Below are 21,317 nucleotides of genomic sequence, written 5' to 3'. Positions count from 1 at the left end.
TGCCTCCTCCTATCATCAACATGAGATTAAGGGCCATCCATCAACAATGAGGAGTGATCATGATTATTGATCAAAACAATGGCAAGTACAGAAGTGAGCCCTGGCGGCACTGTGTGCCCCCCCCCCCCCCCCCCCCCCCCCCCCGTTTCTGAGACTTTAGTGAAAATGTGCACTTCACCAGAGCAGCATGTAATGATCAGTGCCGAACGACCCTTTTACTTTTGCCACAGATTGCTGCTTTGTGCTGACTGGCACCAGACACACTTGCACGAGCAAGACTGAGAAAGTGCTGACCTCATCAGAAGAGAAGGGAAAAAAATATGCAAGGCGGAACACTATATGATCAACTATTTTTTTTAATGAACATTTGCTTTCTCATACGTCACCTCACCTCAGGACAAGGTGGTCCCTGGTTTTGTGCTTGGAGTCGTTTTCGAAATGCTGTTTGTATGCTTTCGCCATATCTCCGTGGATTCACTCTGCTTGTCCCGCCTCCCTCCCACACTCCGGGACATCCAGCAGAGATTCGAGAATTAAATCTGCCACTGCCTTTTGCTGAGGAAGACGTGGCCTCTGAACTGGCGTTGATCCCGGGACGCGGCACTGTGATTGCCCACAATTCCTAAAAAGAATGAGATATAAAGCTAAAGTGAGGCTATAAGGATATCTGGAGCCACCAAAAACAGAAAGAAACATTAAAACGGGACAACATGGTGCAAAGTAATTTTGTTCCTCTCATATGAAACATGAATAAAACATCAGACACATTTCAACATTGTGTAGCGAGCTAAGGAAATAAAGTCACCCACTAGAACAACCGAATTGTAATATTTCTTATCATTTGGAAATATGGCAGGGATAAAAAAGGAACGTTGACAGAGGGTGTTAAGAAAAAGCAGTTTTAGGATTACTGTACATGATGTATGATTGTTTGCTGGCACAAACCTAAATTTATTGAATGACTTTGGTCCACAAATGGTCTTGTGGTTACAGTGGCACAAAATGTGCAATTTTTATAAACATGTTCCAACCACTAGCTAACATCTTGAACACACCTGGACAACAAAGGCCCAGGTGGGGGATTTGCTTTCACAGTGAAGCTCTCCATTTTATGTTTAAAATCCAACTTTACTTAATTAGCCCCACTGGCTAGCAACTATAAAAAATCAATTTGCTAGCTCAAAAGACTGGCATTTCGAACATCAGTGACAAAATAATTTTTGACAATTATACACAGTGTTTTAAATCCACATTTAGTGCAAGGTTTCATGCCGTAAATACATTACCTCTTAATCATGAGCCAAAGCAACTCTTGGCCGTAAATGAAAATGGGCGATTATAAAAAACCCGCGGTGCATTCTGGGATTTGTAGTGTTTATACGTGTTATAGGCCAATTCTGGTACACATTCGTTTAAAACTGTCATTATTGGATTTTAAAATATATATATATATATTTGCTGCTGAGCTTTGAAATTCGATTACATCTCAAAAAAATGTCCTAAATTAACATGCTAATATTTTGGAGACGAATAATAAAATATTGGTTCAGATTAATACCATTTAAAATCAGTACGATCAGAATTTCCGCTCGCCTCTTCAATGTCTTCCATTTGAAACAGTCAGCTTCAGATACAGTAGAGTAGACGGACATTCATCACAAGTTGCCTTAGTGCTCACAAGTGGTCAAAAGTCGTTATTACATCTACCGCATGGTTGGGCCTTGGTTGAAAGGCTATACTCAATTCCTTTTATCTACCCTCCACCTTCCATATGATTAGCCTCAACACCACACGTGTTGTTCATTCTGCTTCTCTGTCAACATCCATATCTAATACGCCGAGGCTCGTGACTCCGGGGAGTTCATGGGAGGGATGAGGACATGAGAGATGTGGAATCAGGGCCGTGGTTAATGGGCCATATCAAGACTACGGAACGCACGCACGCAGGCACACACGAACGAACGTACACGAAGCATATGGGCTGGAAATCAGCATGAAAGTGTTCAACTGTGCCACACAGTATGATGAACCAACAAAAAGAGAGAATTCAACTGAAAAACCGTATAAGTACCTTTTGCAGCAGCTGGGATCCAGAATATTTGGCAGAAATGGATTTAATCTCTCCACCAAAAGCTGATGCCCACAGTTTTACGCTGACAAAGAAGACAAAACGTAAGCAAAATAGGAAACAAAAGATTCTGGCAAACAAGATAGAAAATCATTTTTGGGTTGACATTTTTTTTGCGTCTCACCCCCCGCCCCTAAAAAACAGCACCAAAACACCACTGACTCCCACCACCAACACTTACTCGAAAATAACCACCTTTCTATTTGCTTAACAAATACACCCCAAATGTAATGATGATGTTAAATATATCTGCACATAATTGGGAACTATACTCCGTGTGCTGCAGTGCGATTTTTTTGATAATTTGCTGACGTAAGAAAAAAACTGCTATCACAATTTCCGTCAATGCATTCGCGAATGTTGATCGAAAAAAAATATTAAATATATAACAATTACTTGTTGTAAAATATATCACACTATGATTATTGGTTATGTTTTTCGCAACGACCGCCCACAAACATATAATTTACCTTCATTGTATACTGTTTTTAAAAAAAAACATTATTATCATCATTAAACAATTATAAGTGTTATATACTCACTTTTCAGCGCCATTCTCAAAGAAGGTAAACCTTTTTTAACTCACGCCAGCACGTTTTCGCTATGACACAAGTGATTTCAAATAATTAAAGTCCTCATCTGACATTATTTTCTTGATGTAAATTGACCTACAAAAATAATGAAATAACCTCCTTGATTGAGAACTAATCGTAAAAACGAAATTCTCAAACGTTTCAACAATTGATTTCCGTTTTTAACGGAAAAGAAACTCCACCCACCTTCGTGTTTTTTTTTGTGCACGTGCACTTAAAAATGACCGACAAAGAATACAATAACAATTCTAAACGTTTCATAATAATATTCATAAGTGAAGAAAAGCAACATAAATAAAAGCTAATCGCTTCTCATCGTGCAATCCTTTTATTTCATGCATGCGTTCTTTAATTTCTCGTTATATTTTAAAAGTATTCGACAGTCAAAAACACCTTATTAAACAATTTCCTTAATCACACCAGTTTCACAATTTAGTCAACAAATACGGCCTGACCTCGCTGTTTAATATACTATAAAACATCACGTGACCAGTTGCACGTTCAGAAAATACATCCACAACATGAAGATTGGGATTTTTTGGGGTGGGGGGCGTACACATCTCCCGCCAAAATCGCTTGTCACTCACACTGACAGAGGGATCCCCTGGTGGGACGCCGACACCTCCAGTAGTAGCACGCTGAAGCCCGCCAGGATCAACAGCGGCGGGCTGACAAAGCTGCATGTTCGCCGAAGAAGCCTCATGTTCGGCCCCTAAAGTGATCCCGGGGGAACCGGTCCTGGCGTCTGGTCCTGCACCCCGGTGATCCGATGTCTCCTTCTTCGTGGGATGCCGTTATCCTTCTGTGAAAACAGACCTCATCCTCTTTGCCATTCCTCATCACGGACGGGGGGTGAATGTGTGTGTGTGTGTGAGAGAGAGAGAGAGAGAGAGAGAGAGAGAGAGAGAGAGAGAGAGAGAGAGAGAGAGAGAGAGAGAGAGAGAGAGAGAGAGAGAGAGAGAGAGAGAGAGAGAGAGAGAGAGAGAGAGAGAGAGAGAGAGAGAGAGAGAGAGAGAGAGAGAGAGAGAGAGAGAGAGAGAGAGAGAGAGAGAGAGAGAGAGAGAGAGAGAGAGAGAGAGAGAGAGAGAGAGAGAGAGAGAGAGAGAGAGAGAGAGAGAGAGAGAGAGAGAGAGAGAGATCGCTATGTATTTAGTAGAAAATTATGTTTTATCAGGACCTGGGAATGGATTATTCTCATTTTTAATTGTTTCTTATGGGAAATACATGTTTGGCAGACGAACTTTTCGCCTTACACATGCACACTTTCTGGGTACCAATTAAGTTTGTAAGCTGAGGTATCACTGTATTGTGCAAGCACTTTTATGATAAGGACAGCGGCCCAATAAAGAGTCTAATTTGTCCATGGGATGGATTTCAAAGTTCATGCTCACAGGTTCATATCAAATCAATCAATCAAATCATCATCATCAATCAAAAAAAAAAAAAAAATCCTCTAATGTCCATTTTGCATTACTTCACTCACTCACCCGAAGAATGAGCGATGCGACTCGGTCATATAAACATGCGCATATTCCCGATCATGAACAATGCCCAATTTTTGGACACCTGACCAGTGACCCCCCAAGCACTAGCGGCGCCAGCATCACAAGCAGCCGTGTTTCAACCTGAAGCTTTTATTAGTTGGGTAATTGCGTCGTACATCAAAGTTGTGAGGAGCCCCGAACTGTCTGGAATGTGGCGATAAGGCTCTTAGATCGTTGTGACCTCACAATGCTGACTGCTCGGATGCTTTAATTAAGTGTCCAATAAAGCAGTTCTGTGCCATGAAACTGAAGGGAGTCCTTAACTCAGACCTGCCCAAGTGTCCTTGAGCAAGTACTTTTTCATTCTTGCAATCCATTGTAGCAGCGCATACAAAACAAAGTGACACAACAGAGGCAATTTGTTAGAACAATGCGGCAAATAAAACAGAAGTATTTTAATGGCTGAATTAAATTGTTTTGGTTGCTACATCACATTATGTCCTGAGTAAAATGCGGCCTGAATAATTTATACATGTAAACACGACAGTGAATGTTATATAGTGAATGAGAATCAAAGGTGCCGTCATGATTTAAAAGTTCACACCAATGGGACGTGAACTCTCAACCCAAACAGTGGTAATCTCCATCTTGACTTGATTGCACCTTAACCTCTTAGAAGGTTAAACATGGGTCACCTTTGGTCAGGCTAAATCCCGAGGGCTTAACATCACCACTTCACAATGGAGACGAGGGTGGAGGGCTTATTCACAGCATAGACCAACACCGGAATAGAATAGAAATCCGTGTCATCATCATTAAAAAAAATAGGGATGCAGCAGTGTGGTGAGAAAAACAAAACACCAATTACCAAATAACACAATGCTAACATTTGCAAATATGCAGTGAGCAAATTACAGTGAGTGAACAAATGTGAACAAGCAGCAGAAGATTCAGGGGATTAAAAAACAAAACAGAAAAAAACAAAACTGCAAGTAAAGCAGATGCTGTCAGACATAAAACTACTAATACAGTAAAGTCTCGTTATATCGATATTCAAGGGAGTCCGAAAAATATCGATATAACCGGGACTATCGATATATCCGATATCGATATAACAAGACTTTACTGTATGTCTAAAAATATAGATGACCCTCAGTGGTTTTGTTAAAAAGGAATCTGGATATCAAACAACAGGGTTCTAGGAGTGATCCTATGAAATTTTCTATATTGTGATAATTATATCTTATAATTACTGATAAAAAATTTTAATACAATGAGATATGAGCCAACCGATTTCAAGAGTCAGACCGTTGTTTGACTGATTTTTTTTTTTACACTATTCATTTTTATGCGCCTCAAAATTTTTAACCCTTGGCTACAAACGCAGTTTGAAACTTTTTTTTTACATGGTCATACCTGTCAACTCGAAGCAGTTGGCGATCTTACAAATAATGGCATATGCCATAAGGTTCGTCAGGGCAATAGGAACATTCAGTGGAGCCGCAGGGAGTAGTCCTCCGCTCCCCCCAACCTGAGAGCAGGGACCTATCATAGCAATGTCCGGCACCGCCATGTCTGGACAGTAGTAGTATATATATAGGGCCGATACTACCAGTAAGACTTTAGTTGGCTGAAGAAGCATTTTGGATCAGAAGCGAAACGTCCGACACCTTCAAAGAAGTCCAGATGACGGCTGAAGAAACCTTTTCATCCATTTAAGTGCAAAGGTATTTGTTCTTAAGGTGCTTTGGACTGAACTTAGAATGGAGTTGAGTTGACTTGAGTAATTTTTTTTAAAGACAGAAGCGCTTCAGCTCGAAGAGTTTCAGCTAGGATATAAGGAAAGGTGTATATAACTATGGTGAGACCAGCCATGATGTTTGGACTGGAGACAGCGTCACTGAAGAAAAGACAGGAAGCAGAGCTGGAAGGAGCAGTGATGAAGTGGGGAGTGACCAGGTTGAATAAGACTACGAATGAGCGACAACTCATATTAGAGGCTTTGGAGAGAAAGTCAAAGAGGCCAGACTGAGATAGTTTGGACATGTCCAGAAGAGAGAGACTGACTATATCCGGATAAGGATGCTGAGCCTTGAACTACAAGGCAAGAGACTGAAAGGAAGACCAAAGAGAAGGTTTATGGATATTGTCAAAGAGGACATGAAGGGAGCTGGTGTGAGAAGAGGATGCACAAAAAAATAGGCTTGGGTGGAGGACACTGATTGGTTGTGGTGACCCCTGAAGAGAAAAGCTGAAAGGAAAAGAAGAGCACTGTATGGATTTGGTCCAGTCAATTCAATGAACAGTCTTAAATTTGGCTTACTCTGCACTTTCAACCTAAATTCTTATTGCTTATGAAGTCCTGTGGCCTTTTTTACACCTGCCTATTCGGACTTCTCGTAAGGGGTTAGCCTTTGTGAGTACAAATCAACCATAAGGTGAGGGTTCACGGATGATCATTTGGGGTGGGATTAATCCTTTGTTAAATCCACTTCCTGAGGATTTACTCAGACTCAAGCCATGTAATCTTAGCACTCTCTCGCTAGCGCTCAGATATTGAACATTAAGTGGCGTTAGGACCTTACCGGTGAAAGCTCCGCATCCATGCACCACTCATTTTTGACTCCCAATTCCTCGCTCTACCCGGACCCGCCGTACGGGGGAACCTCCGCTGTCACGCACAGGCTTCGTGGCGCTCTCTGTGGTGAAGGCCCTTTTCACCGGGCCGGCCATCGTTCTCAACGCTACAGTGATCATTTTGTCCCTCATGCACAAGCAGCTGAGGCAACCGCTCAACTACGCTCTGGTGAACATGGCTGCGGCAGACCTGGGCACAGCCATGACCGGGGGGGTTCTGTCTGTCGTCAACAACGCCCAGGGGTACTTCTCCCTGGGAAGAACAGGCTGCGTAATGGAGGGCTTTGCCGTGTCCTTGTTTGGTGAGTGAACACAGTAACACGATTGGCTTTTAAAACATTTTTTAAAACACTCTTACCTTTTTCCAGGCATTACATCATTGTGTACGGTCGCCTTGATCGCGGTGGAGAGGATGTTTGTCATATGCAAACCGTTGGGGTTCATGACCTTCCAAAAGAAGCACGCATGTGGGGGCATGTAGTGTCTTATTCTGACCACCAAGTGTGGGCAACTTCTATCTCTTAATAATGCTCAGCAATATTAACGCATTCACTGCCATCACTGAATTTATTCTGAAATTGAAAAGTGTGATGTGGGGCGCCATTCCCGATTTTATTCGGGTTTTCGTTTTTCTTGCTGAGGCTGCCGATAAAGCGCTGGTCAGACCTCTGGCAATGTTTTTCTCTTCCATGACGGGGAAGTAATTGCCATTTGGCCATGCTTAGTTGTCAAAGCACTATATAAATCAATATGTATGTATTGGATTTTGTACAGCCGGTCCCATTTCAAGCTCAGATAACTCCAGACCCATATAATTTAGGAATGAACTCTTTTTTTTAATGGAAAATGCTGTATTGAATGTTTATGTAGTCCTAAAACTAAATTTTTGTGGGTCCTGCAATTTGAGTGAAAATGACAAAAAGCTTGGCACTGGAGTGGACACATTTTTACACATTGTATGGCAGTGAATGAGTTAAATGTAACTATTTTGAAAAAAAAAAAATCGTAAATGTATTCCTGTTTTTATGAAAGAGAAGCAAATAGTAATTCGTCATGGGCATTCAATCAGCTAGTTTGTCGGTAGGACTTTAGCTTTAATATTAAGAAATGTCACTGGACATAAGTGAGCTTGTCCGATTCCAATTCAAATCAATAAGAGGTGTCATCTATGAAATATCCTATTTTTTTAAGTTAGCTAACTGCTAGCTAACAATATAATTCTTGAGCTAAAATTAAATTAAGCAAAAATGAGAATTGGTGGTGATGACATGATGTTTCTAAGGCACTTAGGTGGTCGAAATTAGTTGCACAATTTAAGCGACATGTACCCACAGATACCTAACATTGCTACTAATTTTTTCAGCGTTACAATTTCGCCAACTAATGAGCAAGTTTTTTTTAATTAATTGGTCGGTTCAAAAAAAATAAATTTCGTCTTAAATAACAAACACCGTGAAGCACAAACTAAAACCTGACATGCCTTTTCTCGATACTCCTTTTCCCACCTTACCTACTTTAGGTACCAAAGTTGACCTGCGCGGAAGACGGTGCTGTAGCTAAAGCAGAGCTGAGAGTGGCGTCCATGGTCATGGTCATCGTCATGGTCGTGACCTTCTTGATAAGTTGGATGCCTTACGCTGGCCTCTCCATGCTGGTGGTGTACAACCCACGTTTTGATTAACCCACTGCTAGCGACGGTACCTGTTGGCCAAAAGCAGCACAGTATACAATCCAATTATCTACATCTACTGCAACAAACAGGCGATGAAAAACAATCAGTTTAGCAAATTGGTTCACAGTTCAGGTTATATGTACTCAGTCAAATACATTAACTACTCAATTGTGCCATCTAGCGTTCAATAAATATCAAATGTTGTGTGATATAGCACAAAATAATTGTACTTCATTGGATAAATACACGGTACGAAAACGAGGCTAACAATTTGCTAACTTTGTTATGCTAACAGCGTTGCCATAGTTATAATTAATTCATATTCTAAAGTTGCTCAAAACCCCCCCCCCCCTCCTAAAATACAAATTGTTTATTACATCCAACTCACGGTCATAAATGTAAATCTTATGACATCTTCTTGTTGATTTTAGTTCCGGAACTATGCAGTGCCTTTCCTGCGGTGTGGGAAGGAACCGTGGCTGTCTGAAGAATCATCAGAAGCGGCCACCATGGTGGAGATGGCAACAAACAAAGTGTCTCCAGCCTGAAATCTGCAAAATGCCGACAAAAGTCATTCCACAAGTGCTTGCCTACGGAAGAGTACGGAAGAGGATTAGGGCCAATAAAGAAAAAAAAAATATGGTTGGCAAAAATCTGACTTTAATCTCAGATATCTGCCTTTATTCTCATAATTCTGACTTTAAAGTTATGACGGAAGAGGATTAGGGCCACACCTATACCTCGATAAATAATTCTGTTGAAAATGTGATGTATGCATCAAAGATTTTCACAATTGTGAGCATCATTTAAATTACAGTACTGCTGATGGAGTCCAGCATTTCTTGAAAAAAAAGAACCATAATTCAGCATAAATTTATTCAATAACGCGCATTTGAAAATAAATTACTTAGTTGGTTTAAATAAAGACAAGGCCCAAATCAAATGAAAATGCATTATTATGAAACCCAATGTTTATATTAAAGCATTTGCTACTTAGAGATTGATGCCAACCAATAAGAAAACATTGACATATCAAGACTTTCAAGTAGAGAACATTACCATGGGTCTTTTCAATAATTTGTACATATTTTACAGCTTCTATTTGAATACAGACTTAAGAACATTAATAAAAGTAATTCGATATCGAACCATGTGAAGAAAAGTGATAGAACCACAGCGTTTCTCTGTAAACTGGTAATTTAATCCATTTTCTTATTCTCCGATGCACCTTGAAAATATTATTTTGACTCTTTCATTCTCAGCATTGCAAGATGAGGTATGAATGACAAATATAGATTTCCACTAAACCATACACACGGTCACCAAAAAGTACAAAATAGTCTCACCTTAATACACAAATTGGTTTTAGAAAAAGGAGAAACAGAAGCACAATACACTTAAGTGTGTAGAGACGAACAGCTATGTGCTAATATTTAAGACTCAACCAAGTTACTATTTACTCTTTTTTTTTCCAGGAATCCCTGACTTGAGGTAAAAGTAAGTTCTTTTCATCTTTAGATTAAGTCAATGCTTAAAAGTGTTTACAAAATAATGCATATTTTCAGTTCATCAATTGCTACAAATAGTACAATGTGCCAGTTATGTGCATTCCTTTTGACAACTGCAAAAGGACTAAAACACATTTATCATTGTTTTTTTTTTAACACACAAACATTTCAAAGAGCCCTTTCAATGTGCACATATCATGGAAAAAAATCTACATTGTCATGACGGTTAAAGTAGCATACGGAGCACGCACACGCCGACGGACCAAACATGTACAACAGATCACATGGACCCGAAATGTTTTTGACGCTTAGTTAAACTCGTCATGGCAAAGCCTACTTTAGTGACTACTGCATCCCGGAATGAAAGTTCGCTTGTGTTCATTGTCCAATCCAGTTTCGGCCTCTTTGCCACCTTACACGCACATCCACCGTTAACCCTGTTTTAATTAAGACTCCCTGTGGGACACTGTGACACATTGAATACATTGAGACGATGATATGTTATCACCTTTGCCAAACGAGGTATACTCGACGCCAGGGAGGCAGAGAGAAGGAGGGGCGAGGGGTAGGGCTCTCTTTTAGTATTGCTTAGCCTCTCAACAGATCACTTTCCATCCACTTTGCCGACTCCTGCCACAGCAGCCCTCACACACTCACTATAAAATTCACAGAAAGGATTAAAAGGACCCATCAATCATTCCCAAAATCCCCAGCACCAACTTTGATGGAAAATCCTTTAGACCTCCATGATTTTAGCTCTACCATCCATCTTTTTATCTTCTTTCCGCAACAAAAAGGCATTTTCATCGGGTGCAACCCTACTAAAGGTTTGAAGAACAAAGAATAAAGCAGCATCATTTTTTTTTCAAAAATAAAGATGCAAAAAAAATGCATTCAATGCATCTTGTTTATCATGCCAGTATGGGTTGACGCCATTTCCCCCAAAAAAGGCCTTTCACTTGAAACCATAAAATGACGACCTCTCTTGTGCGAAGAAGTCAGGTGATTTTTTTTCACAAAACCAGAACCTCTTAAAACAGTGACGGCTGTAAAATATAAATAAATAAATAAATGAGCGAAAATAAAGGCTATTAAAGGACAACCGAACATCACTGTTTTGTTTTCGAACTGACATCAGAAAAACGTTTTATAGCATCTAAAATACCCAAAACACACACTATGATATTTTTAGTTAAATTCAGAACACCAATAAAAATGACTTAAAGTATCCAAAATCTGCAAAAAAATGAGCTGCGAATTGGGCATTTTCAGAAAGTCCCGCCCCCAGTTTGTGACGTCACGCCAAGACGTCTTGCATTGCTAGTGAATCAAAACAATGGCTTCAGATTCGGAGAATATGCTTTCTTGTTACACATCCAGTTATTGGATTGGATTTGCCTTTATTAGTCTCGCAGTGGAGAAATTTGCAGTTATGAATATGATTCAAATAGTTCTGAAGAGGAAAGCATACATGTTTGCAATCGATTAAATAATTTATTCCGTGCCATTTTGAGGCAACATTGGGAGGAAATGGATCACCAAAAACAGGCAGAAAATGGCAACCAAGCTCCGTGTGAGGAATTAATCAGCCCGTTTTTCACAGGCTGATTAATTCCTTACATGGAGCTTTGTCGCCCTCTTCTGCCTCTTTTTTGGTGGTACACGAGGTTTTCAGCCTAGCCAAGTACAGCCAAATGCATTCACGTGATGGAAGGACTGCTACAATGTGTCCTTTTTCGGTCAGGGGCGTTCCTTCAGTGACGTAACGTACAGACTCGTCACCAACTCAAAAAAAACAAGACTTCCGGATTATTCAGCGCGAGTCTTAAAACGTAAAATATAGCGATATGCGGTGGAATCTTTGTAAAATACGCTCAGTAGAAGTCATTTGAAGCCATTTTACAAATTATGGACCCAACTTGTCCAGAGACGTCGGTTGTCCTTTAACAGAACATAATAAGACAAATCAAATGCAGCAAATGGTACATAATCAATGGTGGTCTGATTTGATCGCACGTCAGAATGGTCCATATTGCTGATCATCGAAATCATACAGAATTACAAAATATAGTTAATCTCTGTACAAAGTGTCACATATTTTATAATACAATTTACAGCACCTCAGCGAGGAAATATTAACCAGGCTATTCTACAATTTCAAATAATCTGCCTACTAGTGCATTGTTTGCAAATGCTTTTTAGTCGCTTCAAAAAGGTTCGCACGTTTGTTCCTGTTTGCTGTGTGACTTCGGAGTATAACGGGACAAAGTGATCAATTCAGACTAAGAGGTGGGGTGGGGGGTACTGGGGGGGGGGGGATATGCCTTTCGATGCTTGCATTGAAAACTTGCATGATATGCCGAACCTTTAATAAAGTGACTGAGGTAATGACATCGTACATCTGATTGTCATCACCCGAACACGCCGGCCCGAAAGAGCATGGCGCGTCCACGCCACTTATCCTGGATGGTCTTTGCCCGGACCCACAGCTCAAGCCCTTTGACAAGAAGGAAGGTCAAGATGGTCCCTGGGTGCTCCGCAGGGCTCTGTACTATGACGTTCTTTGCTGGCAGGCAGAGAAGTTTCCTTTGAAAAAGCTCTGGTCTCCTGTGTGTCTCTCTTCTCTATGCCTTTCGCTTCAGATTGAAGGCACTTCTTTTGGTCGGAGTCTGTGAATACAATTAGTCTTGTATTTTCACTCATCGTAGTCTTCCAAGGGTCCTTTTTGCTGCTATAAAGTTGTGATGCAAATCATCTCATCGGCCAGGTCCTCTTCATAGGCGGCCCTGGGTTCCGTTTCGGGTTCGTCGTCGCTGTAACTGGCAACCGGGTCCTGCAGTTCAAAGCCCCCAGCGGTCAGAAGAGGGAACACGTTGACCCCGTTGATAACGGGCGCCATGCCGCCATTCAGTAAGTGGCTGGCGGCGCTTTCCATCTCATCTATCGTCATCTCGCAGGCATCCGCTATCTCGTGTTTGGTGGCGGCAACAAATTTGGGATCCATGGCGTACCTCCCGAGGCCCTCTGATATTAAAACCTGCATGACCAAAAAAAAAAGTCGGGAAGAGAGAATTGGTTTTGCAAATTATTACATACAAAGTGTACTCTGTTCAGCTATCTAAGTAGTGTCGGGCGATATATTATGCGGTTTGGAATTGAAGCGGATTTACGTGGGACAGGAGATGTGAGACAATCTCTTTTCGTAAATGGATGCTACAGCTTTGTGTTTGCTTTCAAAACTTAGCTTGTAGCAGACGTGCACATTTCCCCATGACGTCCCTGATCCACTGGTGAAAATGATGCTTTGATTCTCTCCTCTTTCATCTAGAACTGCTTTATACAACAATGACGGTGCACAAACTGCTTAAGATTGAATGACTGTCTGTCTTTTGTGTTGTCATATTATTTGTTATTTAATTGTTCTTTTGACTCCAAGATGGCGCCGCGAGAGTGGCTGCCTTTACATCAGATCCTGTATTTTGTTTTTCTACTTCTTCTTTTCCTTTCATCACTTTGCTGTTGTGAATTGTAAATTTCTCCAGTGTGAGACTAATAAAGGCTAATCTAATCTAATCTGAATTATTTCAATTTTAATGAGCTATACCAATGAGTCAAACCAATTTGACAAGAACTTGCCGCTTCGACGAGGCTGGTGGCGCTTCCTCGTTTCTGTTGATACTGCCTGTGGTACTCGGGCGGCACCTGTAGGTGGATGGGCGAGTATGTCCTCTGCGTGAATTCGGGGTCGTCAGAGTACCAGGAGCTCTTGCGCACTGATACGTGGCTGCTGGCGGTGCTATCCCTGTGTGGGTGGTCTACACGGATAAGTGGGGTGTAGTACGGTGATTGGTCTTTACTGGCTGGGGTTGCGGGGGGTGTGGCCCAGGAGCGGGTGGAGCGCGTTGGGGAGAGGCGGTGGGCTCTGCTGGAGTCCAGGCCTGCTACGGCCATAACCTGCAGATGGGGAGATTGACACACAAATGACACACATACCAAATGAAAAACCATGATAAGTTCATTTACGTAATAATTTATGATGGATTACCTCCAGCTATTTGTTGAGACTAAACTATTATTGTTCTAAAACACCCCAAAATACCACAGGTCTCTTCTTTCCGTACATATACATTTTCCAATTTAAAGACTACTCTGCAAAATGCATGTTAGAAAGTAGGATAAATGGCACTAATTGCTGATTCGTAACGCTCACCAGACCGTAATTCAGTTTGCACTGGAAGGTGACTATTTTTTTTTTTTTTTTTTTGTTACCTGGTGCTGCATAAGGTGCAGGGGTAGTGCAGTGCGTTGATGTGGAAGTTCATCCTGGCTACCCTGCCTGCGCAGACACTCAAAGTTGAAAGAGGGCCTCCTGTGACCTGTGCAACCCCCCAGTAGACCAGTAAGTGAGTGCATGCAAGTGGTTTAAACATTGCAATTAGTCAGTTTGAAACCAGGGCATGTGAAATATTTTCAAGTAGAATGAAATAGGTAGAACATATATGATGGAATTTACATGTTTGGATAGTTTAGTGACATTCAAACCGGTGCCTTGAGATAAAAGTCGAATCGGTTCATTGAAATAAATAGAAATGGAATTAATCCGTTTCACCGCACCCTAAAAAGGGAGCTTGTGAATTATAAAAAATGTCTTATTGAGACATTTCTAGATCCATTCTAAACATTATGAAGACAACTTAGAAGGCAGGTCAATACCATGCAAAGCTTCGGGCGTGGCAGGCAGCAAACGTCTTTTTGGGGACCTCCTGGAGTCACAGTAGAGGAGCTGCTCGTCATCATCATAGTAATTGTCAGGATGATGGTACCCTTTGGGAGTCTCATACTCCGTGTCGCTGTTCTGGTACCTTGTGACAAATCATACGTACAAAAAAAAAAACAATCTTATTTGATACATGTTTTACAAAAGGAGCAAGACTTGAAGTGACACGGGGCTAATAAGCACAACTCCAGATGCTCCCCAATTTACGAGTTATGAATAACGGTACAGACATACATTTTCGCGGGTACAGTATGTCGAAAAATGTTCGGAGTAGAGATGCTGTAAGTTACATTTTGTATTGCGCGCCTTTTTCCGGCCAAGCTCGCTTGCGATTGGCTGCGTACTGTGCTTCACGCACACACACAGACACATTAGAGGTTTCAATGGCTGGATATTTACGCGATGGACACCAAGGCTGACCAACCAGCGCCCGGCTATGCTAAAGTGTTGCCAACGAGTTCAGGCCTCGATTCGACGAGCTCGCTTACGATTGGCTGTGTAGAGTATGTGAGCGGGAAGGAAATCCCTCTTTCCAGTTGAGGTTCCGAGGAGGCGACGCATAACAAAAAATAATGGCTGCTGGCACATAATTCAGTAATTACATTCCAGCAGCTTCAGTAATGGCTTATGAAGACCCAAGGAATATGTCGTCGTACTACAGTAGGTGTGAATTTTTTTTACGACTGTTAGAGCGTCTGTGTTTTATACTTCCCTGTTCAGCGTTTGACTTATACATACATTCCATACAACATATAGCACTGAAGCAACTTACGAACAAATTCACCTTACGAACGACCGCTCGGAACGTATCTCGTTCGTAAGGTGGGGTGCGTCTGTATCATGAATGTGCTGTAAGACATTAGAAAGTTGTGAAATTGTTCTTCAACAAGGTCTCAATCGACTGCATGGGTCTCATGTTTAAACCACTGACTGTGTTATTGGCCTACCTGTCCCCTGAGAGCATGCTGTCATCTTCGTAAAACTCCTCTCCGCTGAAATACTCCCCAGACAAACGATCTTCATCCAGCTCCTCCTCTCTGCGGATGGTAGGGTGCCGTCTATCCCCACCGTGAGACCTGACGGGAATTCCGGTTGCATGGTTCAGAGTCGGCAAGCGTCATAGACTTGTGTCATGCACCTCCATGCAGATGCAAGCCTACACGTGGTCGCTAATGTTTCTTAAACATCATATAAGCCTGAGACTGAACCAGCCAAAAGCCAATCCGAAAGACAAAGCAGCCATTTGCTTGTTACTGCCTGTGCCAAACCTGATAAAATAACATACCTAACATAGGTCTCATAGTAGCGCCTTCTGTCCCAAGACGGCAGAGGGGTGGTCGAGAGAAAGCATTTGAATTAGGAAGGAGAAAGGGAGAGAACATAGAGAGAAAAGGCAGGAGAAGAGTGATATATACTGTATATCACACAGCTGTTTACTGTATATCATACAGTATATACTGTAGAACATATACAGCACTGTAATCCATACTGTATGTTTGAGGAAGAAATGGACATGTACTTCAGTGTGTTTGACAATCCAATTTTTTTGATTTCCAAAATGACAGAGCGTTTTTGGGGGAAAAATGGAAATGAAATCAAACTGTTCCACACACTTCACTCAGTCACTGCCAGACATGCAAAAATGTGTCCACTCCGGTGGCAGGGTTTTTGTCATTGTCACTTGAATTCCAGGACCCACAGAATATTGAGTTTTAGGACTACATAAACATTCAATACAGCGTTAGAAACCTTAGACTCTCTTTTTTTCATCAGAAAAAAAGAGCTAATTCCTAAATTATATGGGTCTTGAGTTATCTGAGCTTGAAATGGGGGCAGTTGTACAAAAGGCAAATGTTTCCCTCGCTGATGAGGGAAAAACATTGCCAGAGGTCTTACCAGTGCTTTATCTGCACTCCTCCACAAGAAAAAAACAAAACCCGAAAAAAATTGGGAATGGCGCTCCACATTATATTTTCAATTCCCGAAGAAATTTGGGAATGGCAGTGAATGAGTTAATGGGTGACCCCCCCCAAAGAAGGCCTATTTTGGAGCAGCACTGGTGTGACAGTGAAATGATGTGTCAGTGCCAGAGTGTGTATGTGGTCAACCGGGGAATGAATAAAGGAATGTAGGTTTGTGAAAAATTGGGAAGGCTTGATGGAGAAACTGGATTCTCCCCGAATGCCCGAAGACAAATGCAGTCTTCTCTTTTTTTTGGGGGCAGCAGAATTCACTTCATCTCAGTTGCACGGAGGAGCTAAATGAAGCTAAGCTTTTTCGTCACTTCTAAGCATACATTTCCAGGGACCTGACACAAACCGATAATAAAACAGAATCAATGCAACTGCAATGCAACTCTCAACTGAAGATATGACAGCTGATAACTGTTTATCCCGAGTTAGCGATTTCCCCTCTGAGAGATGTGGTGCCTAAACTGGTCGTTACAATGACTGAAGACCTCTCAGAGAAGCAAAATGGAGGTGCCTTTGGCAGTTTTTTTCTTTGCGATAGTACTTTTTATTCTCTCCAACTTTTGAGTACTTAAGCAGCACACAATAATGGCGGTGTCGGATCTTTGTTTCAACAAAACGCAGTTTGAGCAATATTAATGAAATGTCGGGTAAGAATGATTAGGAAAAATAAACCGTTTTTTTTTCTTTCAATATTGTGATTTAAGATTCACATTTTTGGCATTTTTTTAAAAACAAACATGCAATAAATTTAATCTGTGCTGTATGTCATACATATTAGCATATTTGACAATAAAGCTGACTTTGACTTAAATAATTCTGCATTCGAATGAAAATATTTGTTTTCATATTTTTTTATGATTCATAATTGTTTTTGATCTTCCAGGTTATTCTTAATAAAGCCAAATGAACCATAAATTAACTTGAAAGAGTATTTATTTATCTACCCGAGTCAAGTAAAAATCAGGCAAATTAAATAACAGCAAATGTGAATAGAAACTGCTCGTGCTCCAGTCCCATTTCAACACTGAATTCAAAATTTCTCCGTAGGCACAATGAGTGTTGCTAGCTCCATCTTTTTCTATAAATAAAGGCAGGGTGGGATGGGGGTTGATGATACACATATTCAATGAGCATCCATGAAAGACAACACAAGTGCGCAAACGGCTGCTACAGAAAAGTTGCACGAATGGGTACCTTTGAGCTTGTGGGGTCCGGTCCTTTTCATAGTCATAGTAGGAGCCGCGATGACCTGGGTAGCCATTGGGAGGGGCGTGTTCATAGTAGCGATGGTGGCCCCCATTGGGTAAAGTGGACTTGTTGGCATTGTTGAGGTTGATGTTGGTGGATTTCGGTGACTTGCCGTAGGAGTTGTTGTGGTGGCGTTGGCGGTGATGGTGGTGGTGATGATGATGGTGACGATGGTTGGCGTGGGACATGGCGTTTGCTCGAGAAAGCCGGCCCACCGGTTGCTCCATGTGAGCGTAGTGAGGTGGCGGCTGCACCTGCAGAGGCCGTTGCGTGGCGTTGGTCTGGTGGCCATTGGATCGCCGATGACCTCCGTTCATCAGGTGGTTGCCAAACAGTCCGCCGTTACGCTGCCAAAGGATACGTACGGTGACGCCTCCGACACTGTCCTTACTTGGAGTGCAGTGAAGTATTTGTATTTGATGTTAAGTCTGATTTCATAATTGATATGAGCAAAATAGAAAACATGGGTGTGTGGCGTGTGTAGAGAAAATGAAATGTTATCTTGAATTAAAAATGAAGAAAATAAAAACTCGAAAGAGAATGAAACAATACATGGATAAAACTACTCCATAGGATTCCTATATAAAAGTCTTATTGGCCTACTACATATTATACAGGCGCACTAAATGGACAAAAACGTGGGAACACTTGGCAATTATACTCTAAAGAAGTGGACATTTTTATTTTATTTTTTTCTTTTGTGAAGCTAAAACAGCTACAAGGAACACTTCTCACAGAATTTTTATACACTATGTTCTACCATTGTAAAGCCTGGCTAGAATAAATTGCACTTGGCACACTGCAATGACAAATGCTACCCAAAAGCTAGCTCACATGGTGACATGCTAACGGACAGGTCGTGGGTTTGTTCGGAGCGCCAACTCCTCACTTGGGAATTATAAATTTACATTAAGCTAAGTTTTTGTAAATATTAGCTACTTAGGAATATACCTTATCGGGGTGTGTGTAGCTTTCTAGATAGCTAACACTGTAGAGGCAGAGGTTGAAAAATAATAAGCAACTTAGTAATTACCCTGGATACCCAGTGATATAAACAATGGCACTTAAGTTCTTACTTAGTGGGGAGTGGAAGGATTCACGGCTACATGCTACGCTAGTATTAGCCGAGCCGTTAAAAAAAAAAAAAAGAAGAAAAAAACAAAGAAAAATTTGGAAAACTAAAATGGCGGAAAACATTTAAATGCATCCACCACCATAATTCAGTACTCGAAACTGCATTTGTCTTCAAACATGTATAATATACAGTAAAGTCTCGTTATATCGATATCGGATATATCGATAGTCCCGGTTATATCGATACTATTTCTATGCACGCACGGAGAAAATTACATGCAAACAGGGTCGGATATATCGATAGTCCCGGTTATATCGATATTTTTTGGACTCCCTTGAATATCGATATAACGAGACTTTACTGTATTTAGAAACAAATTTCATTCTGAAGGGCTTTAAATGCACACATTAATTGTGTCTCACATTTGTCCATATAGTGAGCGAAAAGTGGTGTGTCATGTCACAAACATCATCCCTGTCAGGTAAAATCAAATAAGTTACCCTATATATTTCCTCGTCTTCCTCTGGTATAAAGTCTACTAGTTCATCATCTTGCAGGTCACATGATATCGCTCGGCGAATTTCAGGGCCAATATCATGGAGAGTGCGGAGCCCAGCCTGTAACCATGACAATAAAAGGGCTCAGCACTGCTGCGGAGGACTTCGTACAGCCACAATTGTACACACACTGCTTGAGTTTGTGACACCTGACATTGACGGTGCAGACGGACATGCACAGACAGACAGATGTGCGCAGATGAATATCACCAGATTTCGAAGTGTTGCAAAAGAATTCTGGCTGTGTTCTGTACGTGAATACAGCAGTTCTAGCCATATGAAAAGTTATCACCGTCAGAGACATTTATTCAAATTGGTCAATTCTGGAATAATTTTGTTTTCTGATATAGTGTCATGGTATTGGATTTGGATTCGACATTGGTAGAAATATATAACTACAAAAAATGTGATTATTATTGCGAATGCTTGAATGTCACTGGATGGTGCAGATAAAAATTTATGGCCAGAAAACAAACAATGGATGTGAATTTCATGAACTGTGCAGCACAGAAATCACTTGAGCTGATGGAACACGCTTAACATCAATATGTGTGACATGAAAAGAAACAGGGACAAAAATCTGAGCTCTACGCCACATAAGTAACAGAACATATCCATACTGTACAGCGAGATGAACGTCCTGCTGGATCACAAATCATAACATTAGCACACTTGATGAAATTAAAATGAAATGTACACAAACACATTCTACACACACCATTAGAGTGCTTTTCACATGTGGTGACACGCATCTGGCTTCGCTCACACACCGAGTGCCAACAGGACCTGGCAGAGACTCACTCACCTGCAGTGCAATAGCTGTGCTGTTTTGGGAGGGGTGTGCGCCCACCAGGCCTTCCTCTTTACGTTTCTTGAATTTCCTAAAGTAGTCCTGTATCAGGAAGGTGGCATAGAACTTCCCCACGGTTACCTCATCATCTGAGTGAACAGACCACACAAATGCTTCCTGTGTCAGCTGGTCGGCACACACAAAAACCACATGCGGAGGGAATGGGGGGTGGAGGGCGGAGAGGGAGAGAGAGAGAGAGAGAGAGAGAGAGAGAGAGAGAGAGAGAGAGAGAGAGAGAGAGAGAGAGAGAGAGAGAGAGAGAGAGATTGAGTAGGATGGGGGAGAGCGAGTGAGAGATAGTGAGAGGGAGGGAGAGAGAGAGACAGAAAAAGAGGGACAGAGATAGATAGATAGATAGATAGATAGATAGATAGATAGATAGATAGATAGATAGATAGATAGATAGATAGATAGATAGATAGATAGATAGATAGATAGATAGAGACTCTTCTCCACCCTCGTTATTTTTGCTTCAGCACCACAGGCCTGCAGAGAAGCGCTTTAGGACCAATTGACAGGTATCTGTCTTGACAATGTAGATGCTCTCCAAATTTTACAGTTAAAATTTAGGAAAACTAAAGTGAATAAATGACCTCTTTAGGAGCTATTGATAGGCAATTATTTAAGCGGTCATGATATAATATTGACAAAGTGTTCCTCTGGAGTGCAAAAATTCTAATTGCACATTTAATCAGATTTCTGAATGCCAATTTTCAAGCTAAAACCAGTAGTAGTGATGGCCAATATAATTTTAAACTGTATATGGAATATGATTATTTATTTACTTATTTGTTTGTTTATTTTAACTATTCAAA

The 21,317-nt window shown here is 41.2% G+C and overlaps 3 protein-coding genes across 3 annotated transcripts in view; 1 reads left to right on the top strand and 2 right to left on the bottom strand.

The window, feature by feature from the left end:
* Positions 1-3,543, bottom strand: part of cacna2d3 (calcium channel, voltage dependent, alpha2/delta subunit 3) — a 35,293-nt gene extending 31,750 nt beyond the window's left edge. Inside the window, exons 1-3 of the mRNA XM_089009292.1 lie at positions 3,309-3,543; positions 2,072-2,153; positions 392-622 (exon numbers count right to left, since the gene is read on the bottom strand). Of these exons, the coding sequence (XP_088865418.1) occupies positions 392-622; positions 2,072-2,153; positions 3,309-3,424 (429 nt within the window). The 5' untranslated portion in view covers positions 3,425-3,543. The remainder of the gene's footprint in view (positions 1-391; positions 623-2,071; positions 2,154-3,308) is intronic.
* A 310-nt stretch (positions 3,544-3,853) lies between these two features.
* Positions 3,854-9,544, top strand: parapinopsinb (parapinopsin b). Its single transcript, XM_089010685.1, is given in 7 exon segments — positions 3,854-6,863; positions 6,865-7,144; positions 7,211-7,305; positions 8,362-8,507; positions 8,509-8,544; positions 8,546-8,603; positions 8,946-9,544. Coding segments are annotated over 7 exon segments (786 nt in total). The 5' UTR covers positions 3,854-6,809; the 3' UTR covers positions 9,063-9,544.
* Positions 9,545-9,693: 149 nt separating this feature from the next.
* Positions 9,694-21,317, bottom strand: part of cacna1da (calcium voltage-gated channel subunit alpha1 Da) — a 55,683-nt gene continuing 44,059 nt past the window's right edge. Inside the window, 9 exon segments of the mRNA XM_089011014.1 lie at positions 9,694-13,059; positions 13,659-13,976; positions 14,292-14,398; positions 14,736-14,884; positions 15,747-15,875; positions 16,085-16,111; positions 17,967-18,367; positions 19,596-19,712; positions 20,458-20,591. Coding sequence (XP_088867140.1) covers positions 12,754-13,059; positions 13,659-13,976; positions 14,292-14,398; positions 14,736-14,884; positions 15,747-15,875; positions 16,085-16,111; positions 17,967-18,367; positions 19,596-19,712; positions 20,458-20,591 — 1,688 coding nt within the window. The 3' untranslated portion in view covers positions 9,694-12,753.

The sequence above is a fragment of the Hippocampus bargibanti genome, linkage group LG12 (assembly GCF_051943395.1).
Source record: "Hippocampus bargibanti isolate YZ-2025 linkage group LG12, ASM5194339v1, whole genome shotgun sequence".
Lineage (NCBI taxonomy): Eukaryota > Metazoa > Chordata > Actinopteri > Syngnathiformes > Syngnathidae > Hippocampus > Hippocampus bargibanti.
The sequence above is the reverse complement of the archived record's forward strand: the minus strand, read 5'-3'. Positions and strand labels throughout refer to the sequence as shown.